The sequence below is a fragment of the Gracilinanus agilis genome, chromosome 4, assembly GCF_016433145.1.
Source record: "Gracilinanus agilis isolate LMUSP501 chromosome 4, AgileGrace, whole genome shotgun sequence".
Lineage (NCBI taxonomy): Eukaryota > Metazoa > Chordata > Mammalia > Didelphimorphia > Didelphidae > Gracilinanus > Gracilinanus agilis.
In genome coordinates this window covers 256,603,991-256,615,641 of record NC_058133.1, presented here as the reverse complement: position 1 = coordinate 256,615,641, position 11,651 = coordinate 256,603,991, and the positions used below count along the sequence as shown (strand labels likewise).

At 42.0% G+C, this 11,651-nt stretch overlaps 1 protein-coding gene across 2 annotated transcripts; it reads right to left on the bottom strand.

The window, feature by feature from the left end:
- Positions 1–6,106: 6,106 nt before the first annotated feature.
- On the bottom strand, positions 6,107–11,651 carry TCF19 (transcription factor 19). 2 transcript variants are annotated; one of them, XM_044673696.1, is made up of 4 exons: positions 11,020–11,651; positions 7,995–8,559; positions 6,314–6,543; positions 6,107–6,181 (listed from the first exon to the last, which is right to left on the bottom strand). In XM_044673696.1, the coding sequence occupies exons 1-3, from the start codon at positions 11,255–11,257 to the stop codon at positions 6,315–6,317; spliced, it is 1,032 nt and encodes a 343-aa protein (XP_044529631.1). In that variant the 5' UTR covers positions 11,258–11,651; the 3' UTR covers positions 6,107–6,181; position 6,314. The 2 variants fall into 2 exon arrangements, with proteins under 2 accessions (XP_044529631.1, XP_044529632.1); XM_044673697.1 differs by lacking the exon at positions 6,107–6,181 and having other exon boundaries at positions 6,313–6,543.

Below are 11,651 nucleotides of genomic sequence, written 5' to 3'. Positions count from 1 at the left end.
TCTGCTAGGTGTGAGGTGATACCTCAGAGTTGTTTTGATTTGCATTTCTCTAATTATTAGAGATTTGGAACACTTTCTCATGTGCTTATTGATACTTTTGATTTCTTTACCTGAAAATTGCCTATTCATGTCTCTTGCCCATTTATCAATTGGGGAATGGCTTGATGTTTTATACAATTGCTTTAACTCCTTGTATATTTGAGTGATTAGACCCCTGTCAGAGTTTTTCGTTATAAAGATTTTTTCCCAATTTGTTGTTTCCCTTCTGATTTTGACTATATTGTTTTTGTTTGTACAAAAACTTTTTAGTTTAAAATAATCAAAGCCATTTAATTTACATTTTGTAATTTTCTCTAACTCTTGCTTGGTTTTAAAGTCTTTCCTTTCCCATAGATCTGACAAGTATACTATTCTGTGTTCACTTAACATGTTTATAGTTTCCCTCTTTATATTCAAGTCATTCACCCATTCTGAATTTATCTTGGTGTAGGGTGTGAGATGTTGATCTAGACCTAATCTCTCCCATATTGTTTTCCAAATTTCCCAGCAGTTTTTGTCAAATAGTGGATTCATGTCCCAAAAGTTGGGCTCTTTGGGTTTATCATACACTGTCTTGCTGATGTCATTTATCCCCAGTCTATTCCATTGATCCTCCTCTCTATCTCTTAGCCAGTACCATATTGTTTTGATGACTGCTGCTTTATAGTATAGTTTAATATCTGGTACTGCCAGGCCCCCTTCCTTCACATTTTTTTTCATTATTTCCCTTGATATTCTTGATCTTTTGTTATTCCAAATGAAATTTGTTATAGTTTTTTCTAATTCAGTAAAGAAGTTTTTTGGTAGCTTGATAGGTATGGCACTAAATAGGTAAATTAATTTGGGTAGAATTGTCATTTTTATCATGTTAGCTCGTCCTACCCATGAGCAATCAATGGCTTTCCAATTGTTTAGATCCAGTTTTATTTGTTTGGAAAGTGTTTTGTAGTTGTTTTCATATAATTGCTGTGTTTGTTTTGGTAGGTATATTCCTAGGTATTTTATATTGTTTAGGGTGATTTTGAATGGTGTTTCTCTTTCTACTTCTTGCTGCTCTAGTGTGTTGGAAATGTATAGAAATGCTGATGATTTATGTGCATTTATTTTGTATCCTGCCACTAACCTTAACTATTTTTACTTTGGCTCTGTCAGAGATCATAATAGCCACCCCTGCCTTCTTTTTCTCATTTGAAGCCCAAAAGATTTTGCTCCATCCTCTCATTTTCATTCTATGTCTGTCTGTCTGTCTAATATGTGTTTCTTGTAAACAACATATGGTTGGGTTTTGGTTTCTAATCCACTCTGCTATTTGCTTCCGTTTTATGGGTGAGTTCATCCCATTCACATTCAGAGTTATAATTATCAACTCTGCATTCCCAGACATTTTGATTCTCTCTCCAAGTACTGTTCTTTCTTCTTTCACTGTTTCCTTCTATATCAGTGTTTTGTTTTTAATCAGTTCCTGTAATCCCCTCCCTTGTTGTACTTCCCTTTCTCCCCCTTCCCTTCTTATTCCCCTCTTATTGTTCTTTAAAGCCACGTGGTGCTTCCCCCTCACCCCCCAAGCCCTCTCCCTCCCTGTGGGAAGCCAATAAGAGAATAGATAAAAATCTGAGACTCCTCTTTTGACCCTTTTTGTGATCCTTGTGATTTCTTCTTGAAAAGTATCATGGCCTTACTGAAAAGCTTTAAATTCCTATCAAACCTGAATTTAAAGGGTTAACACTGTTAACACAGCAAGGAATGCTGCTGCCTGTTATAGCTAAGGCCAAGATACTCCCCAACTTGGCTTTCTGATAAGAACCTAGTCAAAATTCAGCCTTGGCCTTGGTCTATTCTGAAGCCAATGTTTTGTGTTTTGATGTGACATAATTTGTAACTTCTGCACATCTGCAAAGTTTCGGGGGAGGGGGGTTCTTTTGTGTGAAATGAGTCTTGAAATATATATAATAAACTCCATGCTCCTGGAGCCAGAGCTGGAAGCATGAAGTAAAAGACAACTCCCTTGTCCTGTCCTTATTTCCTTATCAACTAAACTGTCCTTATCAGAGATGATAAAGAGATCTCCACACCTCCCTAGTATTGCTTCCCTCCCCACCAGTCCCTTTGTTACCCTTCTACTTCTCTATAGGGCATGAATCAATTTTCTGCCCCTATGGATCTGATTGTTCTTCTCTAAGTTGATTTCAATGCACTTAAGTATTGAATATTCCCTCTCTCTAGCCTCTTTACCCTTACAATGTATTGTTATTTTTCCCCTGTTGATCCCATGTGCTTCTTTATGGAATATATATTCCTTTTTGTTTGCTTTCCTTTTTTCTTATTGTTATCTTCTTCCCCCCTAGTTTTGTGTATATCTATACATACATACATACATACATATATATTTATATATCTCTTGACATTTCATCCTATACAGTTAATCCCTGTCCCCTCTATGTAAACTTCTTCTAGTTACCATGTTGGTAATAATAATTTTTAATATTTGCCAATACCTTCTTTTCTTCTTGGGATATAAATTGATTGAACTTGTTGTGTCCCTTAAAGAAAAGAATTTTTTTTTTTCCTCCCCCCATTCTCTTAATTACCTTATCTTGATTCTCTTGAGTTCTGGGTTTGGGTAGCAAACTCTCTGTTTAAGTCCGTTTTTTTCTTGATGAATGTTTGAAAGTCCTCAATTTTATTGAATGACCGTACTTTCCCCTGCAATAATATAGTTGGTCTTGCTGGATAGTTGATTCTTGGTTGTAGCCCCAGTTCTCTTGCTTTCCAGAATATTGTGTTCCATGCCTCAATGTAGATGCAGCCAGATCCTGTGTTATCCTAACTGTGGTTCCTTGATATCTTAATGACTTCGTTTTAGCAGTTTGTAATATTTTTTCCTTGGTCTGGTAGTTTTTGAATTTGGCTATAATATTCCTGGAAGTTGTCAGTTGTGGATTAAATGTAGGAGGTGATCTGTGGATCCTGTCAATTTCCACTTTTCCTTCTTGTTCAAGAATTTCTGGGCAATTTTCTTTGATAATTTCTTGTAAAATGCTATCTAAACTTTTTCTTTTATCATGATGTTCTGGTAAACCAATAATTCTTAAGTTATCTCTTCTAGCTCTGTTCTCCAGATCTTTGGTTGAATCAATGAGGTGTTTCATATTCTCCTCAAAATTTTCATGTTTTTTATTTTGTTTAATATATTCTTGCTGCCTTGTGAAGTCATTTTTTCCTAGTTGTTGAGTTTTGTTTTTTAAAGACTGAATTTCATCCCTGGCTTTTTGGTCATCCTTCTCTTTCTGGTCCGATATTCTTTGTAGATCATCTTTTGCCTTCTTTGCTTCATTTTCAAGCTGGCCAATTCTGGCTTTTAATACTTTTCTTGTTTTAGCTCATGTATTTCCTTTTTCAAATTGTCTTCAACCTCTCTTGATTGTTTTTTTGAATTCCTGAAGTTCTTGAATTAATTGAGTTTTAAATTCTTGAGTTAATTGAATTTTGAGATCTTCCAAAGCCTGTGTCCAGTTCACTGGAACCACTTCCTCTTCTTCTATTTCTGTTTCATTTGCTCTCTTTTCACTTCCTTGAAAGAAGCTGTCAATTGTCATTTCTTTTCTCTTTTTCTGTTGCTTGCTCACGTTTTTTCCCTTCCTTGTTCTGCTAATTTGAGCAGATGCATTTAATGATCTTTGATGAAAGATCTTCCCCCCAGGGGTAAGTTATTTTCTCTGCCCTTGGAAGACTTCTTGTCGGTCCAATAGTTGGGATTAAATCTGTATGGATTGGATTAGTCTGCCCTGGGGCTAAAACCTCAAAGCCTCTAGGGGAGGGAAAAACAAACAAACAAACAAAAAAAACCCAAAAAAGGTGGGGTGACAAGAAGGAGCATTTTTTTTGGCTGAACTGATCTCTCCAGCAGTGGGGTCCCCCTGCGCTATCCACTGTGTTTGATCTGGTTTTCTTTCCTCTTGAAACCCTGCGTTCTCTATCTCGGTATGAGGAAGCCAAGCTGTCTGCACTCTGGGGTTTGGCTCTCGCTAAGCCACCATCTTCTGGGCGTTTTTGCTGTGTTTCTCTGGTTTTCTCCTCCAGTCACCTCTCCAGTGTCTGTGTTTGACTCCCTGAGTCCTATGCCAGCAAGGCCCTCTCTCCCAACCGGTGCACCCACCAGCCCTGAGATTTCCCCGGGCAGCTGGAGACTCTGCACAGCATGTGGGGGAGGCGTTTTGGGATCCTGGGATTCCCCTTCTACGCCCTCAGTCCTGACAGTTCAAGTATTGAAGCCTTTTTCTTGGCGTACCTCTTTAGTTGTGCTGCAGTAGGGTTCCCCCTGCTCTGTCCCGTTCTTAGATTCGGTCCTCTTTCTTCTCGAAGCACATTGCTTTCTATCTCGGTGCATAAGGGTGAGGAGGTTTTAAGATTCGCTCCATCTACGCCTCCACATCTTACTGGAACTCCGGCCTTAATTATTTTAAGTGAGATAAGGCAAGATTCTCAGTTAAGAGGGTGAGATGTGGAGGAGCAACAGAAAGTTTAAATCACTGTGTGGAGTGGGATCATCACTTGAAAAGGGAGGTGTAAAAGGACATCTTGTCATAGTAAGGGCTAGCTGAAATCATGTAACTAAGATTTGTAGTGGGCCCAGGCAACACGGTTTTATGATATTCTCCAACTTTTTTTTTTCAGCAACATGAGCAAAGGAAGTAGGAGGTAGGAGTAAATAAAAGGCAGAAGCTTCATAGGGCAAGATCAACTGCAGAATAAGGGAACAAGGGACCCAAGAGGACAGTGTAGAGTTGAACTGCTTCACCAAGGGGTCAAGCTTAGAACCTAAGCAATGAAGAAATGATGGCTTGAAAGAGTGGAGGGATTGGAGGTTGTGGTGAAGATCAAAAACAGGGTTTGGGGACAGCTGGGTTGCTCAGTGGATTGAGAGCCAGGCCTAGAGATGGGAGGTCCTAGGTTCAAATCTGGCCTCGGACACTTCCTAGCTGTGTGACCCTGGGCAGGTCATTTAACCTCCATTGTCTAACCCTTACCACTCTTCTGTCTTGGAACCAATGCATAGTCATTTTTTTCTGAGACAGAAGGTAAGGATTTAAAAAAATAAAACAGCTTCCAGGATTGTAAGGAAGAGAAAAAGGTATGTTAAAAGATTGACTCCTTCCTCCTTTTCAAACCACTTTTTAATTTTTTACTTAGTGCCTACCTTGTTTTGGGCACCATGTTTTATTCAGGAATATTTTATTTTCCCAGTTAAATGTAGTAATTTTCAATATGTTTTCTGAAATTACAAAATTCAAATTGTCTCCTTCCCTCCCTTCCTACTCCCCTCTCAGAGGTGGTAAGCAATTTGATCCGGGTTATACATGAATTGTCATACAAAACATATTTCCACATTGGTCACTGTTTTTCAAACCATTTTAATCCATCACCAAGTGCTGACAAGTCTTTCAGTGAAGTTTATTGGATTAGCTTTCCATTCTAATTTGAATTCAGCATTCTTTTTTTCCTTTGAAAAATATCCCATCCACCTTTTCAGGCTGGGATTATAGGTTCCACCCCCAGAGCCAAATTTAAGCCAACATACACCAATGTGAGAGTGAGATGTGATGACGAGTGTGAGTGAAATCTATGGTGCTAATAAGGAAACAAAACAACAGTGGAACAATTTAGCAGCCGGTTCTTTATTTAGAAAGCAAGAATGGGAAAGATGGGGAGATGAGAAAAGACCAAAGATTGGAGAACTGGATATAATTGCAAGTGGAGCTTTGGGGAAGGCTGTTATGCTGTAAGTGGGCAGGTTTGAGGAATCAGGGTCATTCTGGAACCATTTCACCCTCCCCCCTCCCCTTTCCCTGCCCTCTCACGGCCAAACCTGAAGTTTTCCAGATTCCCCCAGGAAAGTACTACAAAATGGAACTCTGTAATCTTTCTCGTCCAACTGTAGGGTTCCTGAAGCCATTCATTTGACACAGTCTTGACTTCCAGAGTTGGGTAACTCTCTGGTCCCAAGCACATGGCATCTGGGGTAACAGGACCCTGAATCAGTTTCATATTCTCTAGGAAGTGGACACTCCTGGAGACATCAGCCACAGCGAAAAGGCCCTTTTCTTGGTGTTACTCTGGGGGCCTTGCTAAGAAGCCTTTCTTCCTGGGGAGGGAAGGAGAGAGTATTCTTTCAGAATCCCTTTCATCCCTACCATATCCAACCCCTGGCATTTGGGTCCCATTTCCATGGAGAGGCAGTGAGTTGCCATGATCTTTCTTAAATGATTTCCATCACCTTAGGGCTGGCAACTAGAGCAGCGGTAGTCAGCCTCTCGGGCAGCCCGGTAACTGCATCCCGCACAGGCCACGTGGAACCACGCATCACAACCATCGCACTGGACCCAGGCCACTGTCTCTTCCTGGGGTGGGGTGCAGCTGGGGGCTGCACAGGGCTCCCCTCCCCCAGCCGGAGGGGGAGCTACAGTCCGAGGCGGCAGGTACTTCCGGGGACGGCCTCGGCGCTTTCTGAAAGGGAATTCAGTAGAAAGAAAGGGAGATCCAAGTCACTGAAAATCCTGGATGAGGGAAGACAGAAGTACGCTCCTATCCTTGGAAATAAGCTAGTAGTAGACAATAGGAAGTATCTGAAGGATCCCTTCTGCTCTTCTCTTCCCCGCACCCCATTTTTGAGTAGGGTATAGTGTGGTATGATAAAAAGAATACTGAACTTGGCAGGCAAGAGGTCTGGGATGGGGGCAGCTGGGTGGCTCAGTGGAGAGAGGCAGGCCTAGAGGGGTCAAATCTAGCCTCAGATACTTCTTGGCTGTGTGAGCCTGGGTAAGTCACTTAACCCCCATTGCCTAGCCCTTGCTGCTTGGTGTCAATACGCAATATTGTAAGGTTTGAAAAAAAGAAAGAAAAAAAGAATTCCAAATCTGACCTCAGACACATTCAAACTATGTGACCCCCCCATTGCTTAGCCCCAACCGCTCTTCTTGGAACCAATACACAGTATTGACTGATTCTAAAATGGAAGGTAGAGTTTTAAATATTCTAACTGATACTTATTAGTTGTATGACCAAAGGCAAATCCTAGGATCAAAGATTTTGAATTTGTAAAGGCACCAAACTCCCTCATCTTTCATAGGGGGAAAATGATGCCCAGACAGGCTGTGACTTGCCCAGGGTGATACCGGTAGCAAGTGGCAAAGGTAGAATTCAAACTCAGGTTTTCTGACTCTGCATTTAATGTTCTTGCCACAGGACCACACTACCTCCCTATGAAAAAGATACACAGTCTATCATTTAACCTGAGGTTTAGTTTCCTCACCTGTAAAATAGGAAGAATCCTTGTTACTTCTATCTTCTACCTCAGTAAATGTTTTATAAATCTTCAAGTACTATATACTCTTTCTTTCCCATGTCCACCATTCTTCTCTTCCTTATCATCTTTCTTATTCCCCCAATATTTTTTAAATTAAATTTATTTTCTTTAATAACAAATTTCCACATAAATTTTCTGAAGTTATTTGATCCATATTGTCTCCTTCCATTCTTCCCTCCCAATTTTTGTTTTTTAAAACCATTACTTTCTGTCTCAGTATCAGTTCTAAGACAGAAGAAGAATGGTAAGGGCTAGGCAATGAGGGTTAATTGACTTGCCCAGTTTCACACAGCTAGAAAGTATCTGAGGTCACATTTGAACCCAGGACTTCTTGTCTCCTGGCTTGGCTCTCTGCTACCTAGCTGCCCCTCACTGCAATACTTTTCCTTATGGTACCTACCAAGCTTCTGTTTCTTCCTCTCATAGAACATAGAATCTTAGCAATCCACAGAATCGAATGGTGAAATGGCTTATTTGGGCTGGAGTTGTCTTGTTTATGTATGCGTATAGGTTCCAGAGAACAGAGATGTAGAGGAAGAGGGGGCCAGCCCTAGGTTTTCTCTGAATTAGCAGGGAGGGTCTCCCCACTTACCCACTGGGAGTGACTGGAGTCTTCATTCCTCGAGGCTTCTTCCTGCTCTCGGCCTGAAATCTGGGAGGGCTCTCTTCAGCTTCCCCCTCATCTTCCAGCTCAGCCAGCACCTTGTGTGCTGACTTCCGGCGGTTCCGAGGGGCTGGAGGTGGGGTAGGAAGAGCTGCCCCTGCCTCCCTAAGGGCCACAGGAAGGGTCAGGCCCTGACCTCCACCTCCGACCCTGGAGAAGGTGAGGGGCTGAGGTTGGAGTTTGCTGAGGCTGCCAATAGAGCTGAGAATCAGAGTAGCCTTGGGAGCAGGGGAGAGGGTGCTGAGGGGACGCTGAGGGGCCCCAAGAGGGGGCAGCATAGGCCAAAAGCCACCTCCGCCTCCTGATTCCCCCCCAACTCTAGGGATAGTGATAGCAGCAAAGTCCTGGGGGCGTACTCGGACACGCTGGAACATGAAGTAGAATTCAGGAGGGCTGGCCCCCACCGGCCCCTTGGGGCCAAAGGTTAGGAGGTCACCGTCACTCAGTTCCAGCTGGTGACCCCTGGGGAGCCTGATATTGTTGACCAAGGTACCTGCAAGTAGTGGAGGGAAATAGAGACAGATGGAAACAGAGAGGAGGGAGAAACAGATGAAGGGAAGGCAGAGAAACAAGACAAAGATAACAGTCAAAAAATCATGTAGAATAGCCAGATTTCCTAGAAATCAAGAGGGTTAGGGAAACACATTAGCCTCACCCAGATTATAACCTTAAGCTCTCTGAAGACAAGGACTGTTGCTTTATAAACTGTTAAAGGTAAAGAGCTTGGGGGCAGCTGGGTAGCTCAGTGGAGTGAGAGTCAGGCCTAGAGACAGGAGGTCCTAGGTTCAAACCCGGCCTCAGCCACTTCCCAGCAGTGTGACCCTGGGCAAGTCACTTGACCCCCATTGCCCACCCTTACCACTCTTCCACCTATGAGACAATACACCGAAGTACAAGGGTTTAAAAAAAAAAAAAAAAAAAAGGTAAAGGGCTTGTTGAGGGTTCCATAACAAAGCAAGTAAGAAACAAGATGGAATTTGAATCTGGATCTTGACTTTATCAAGCAATGAGTTCACAGGCCTTCAGGATGCATTTCTTCCTAGTTCCCTATCCCTTTTTTTTTTAAATTTAAATTTTCATTTATTTTACCCCCCCCCCCCACCACCACCAGTTTCCTATTTTGGCTGGCCCCTGATGAATTGGAAGGATTGGTTCCCCTAATCCTCTCCTGCTCACCATTCCTGGGGGTTTCCTATCAAAGTTGGCACAGAATGGAAAGAGTTAAGAATGCTTCTTCGGTCTTTCCTTCCAGCCCTCCAAATCCTTACTTTCTGTCCAAGTAACAACTCTTAAGACAGAAGGGCAAGGGCTGTGCAAATGGAGTTAAGTGATTTGTCCAGGTTTGCACAGGTAGGAAGTGTCCTAGTCCAGGTTTGAATCCAGGACCTCCTGATTCCAGGCCTGGCCACCTTACTTTACCCTCAGTCCTTTTTAAATCATACTCTGAAAAGACTCACTCTTCACTGACAATATGAAACCAATCTGGCTAGTTAGAAGCCCAGACTTGTTGGGATAGTCTTGATTTGGGGACTAATTCTTTTCTCCCACCAATATGGACCTTAGGGCTTCTCCCAGACTTTTGAGGCACAGAAATACCTCCTTTATTTCCTTTGGGTCAAACACTGAAAAGCCTTTTTAAGTCAAAAGAAATCTTATGGAAAGCTAGGTGGCTCAGTGGTTAGGGATTAGAAACAGGAAGCCGCAAATTCAAATCCAGCCTCAGACACTTCCTAGCTATGTGATCCTGGGTAAGTCACTTAACCTGTTTGCCTAAATACAATGGAGAAAGAAATGGCAAATCATTCCAGTATTTCTACCAAGAAAACCCCATGGAGAAGTCCATGGGGTCACAGAGAGTTGGAAACCACTGAAAGCTGAACAACATGGTCTGGTCAGAGTAGCAAAGAAAAACCCTAAGGTTTTGGGAACTTAGATTACTATGTATAATTGGAGGGAGCACATCCATCTTGAAGATGTCATCTTAAAAAGCCCTCATATTCATCAAAAAAATTAAACAAACCTTATTTTCTGCCTTAGTATCAAATCTAAAATAGAAGAGCAGCAAAAGCTAGGCAATTGGGGTTAAATAATTTACCCAGGATCACACAGCTAGGAAATGTCTGAAACCAGATTAGAACCTAGGTCTTCCTGGGTCTATATCCACAATTCTACCTAGCTGCCCCTCACTTCTCATTTGCTTCCTTTCCTTTTTCTGTCTCTTCTACAACTGAATTTCCCCTTTCCCCTTTGTTCCACAATAATATCTTTATCTTATGTCCAGTGCCCCACAGGCCCTGTTTTCTGCTTTCCAAGGTGTGAAAGCTCAATAATCTGCTAAAACAGAGTCTGAAGAGTGAGCTCTAGTTCCACTTCGACATTTACTAGTTATTCGATCCTGGGCAAAATACAGTTAGTACCCAGTTTCTTCCTTTGTATATGGGGAATAACAATACCCTTACCTAGTAAGACTTCCAATAATACACTATATGTCACAGGATTAAACAACCTTAAAATGGCACAGAAACATGAATTGTCACTTAACCTGAGTCTCAGGACTTTGTAAAATGGGGATAATACCTGCTTCTAACTACCTCTCTTACATAATTAATGTAAAGATCAGATGACATAGGTTAAATGAAATAATTTTGTAATAACAATACTATTAATATGGAACTAATCTCACAATTTAACTAATCTACTCTGATAATGCTTCCATCCTCATGAGATACACACACACACACATGCTCATGTACATATAAACACATATCCTATACTTACATTACCCTAACAAAAAGCAGGTGCCTTTTGGAGAAAACCAAAGGAAGAAGAATTTTAATGGTAATAACAAACAAAAGGGGAGCTATTTTTGGTTAGGCCAGGGTCCTGTGGTACTTCTTCAATCATACCATACCTATTCTGCCTAAAAAACGGGGCCAGCCATTTCTAGGCTCACCATAGCTACTGCAGTCTTCCAGGCTGACTCTCCAGTCGTCACCGTGGCCTTCAGCATGCAGCTTGGCATGGACGGGGGAGATGAGGATAGGCTCACACTGAGGCCGAAGAGCCACATCACACAAATCAGCTCTGAGGCCCAAGTGGTAGGTGCAGCCAGCCCCAGTTGGGGGGTGAAAAGTGTAGAGGTCTCCACCCCTCCCAACCCCCATGCGAAGCAGCTGGAAGCAGGGCAACATGGGGGGAGGGGTTTTCCCCTATGGACCCCCTACTAAAGTCAGGGAATACATAGCCCTTTCTACACTTGTGCAATTAAAAATCTGAGAGATGTTTTTATGTAAACTCGGGGTACAATTCTTGTGTAATTTAAATCTAGAGGTACATTCTCGGTGTAATCCAAATTTGGAAGGCACTCAGCCGGGGCAATGAAAACATAAAATGAATAATACAAACTTCGGGGGACAACAAGTTGGCCTTGAAAAAAATAATTAAAGTGTCATCCCCGGTGCAATGCAAAACTAGGGAATGTGCATCATGCTAAATTAAGGATAGGCTTACAATCTGTTCAACTAATACCTGGAAGTACACTCAGCTTGTGCAATGCAACGTAAAGTAGTAGTTAACTGAGGGCGT

Bases quoted from the DNA above. Each gene is read 5' to 3' on its own strand.
- TCF19 (XM_044673696.1), bottom strand. From the start codon at position 11,257: ATGTTGCCCTGCTTCCAGCTGCTTCGCATGGGGGTTGGGAGGGGTGGA. The intron at 8,560-11,019 runs GTGAGCCTAGAA...CACTACTTGCAG, and splicing joins GGAAGACTGCAGTAGCTATG to GTACCTTGGTCAACAATATC. The intron at 6,544-7,994 runs GTAAGTGGGGAG...ATTCCCTTTCAG, and splicing joins ACTCCAGTCACTCCCAGTGG to AAAGCGCCGAGGCCGTCCCC.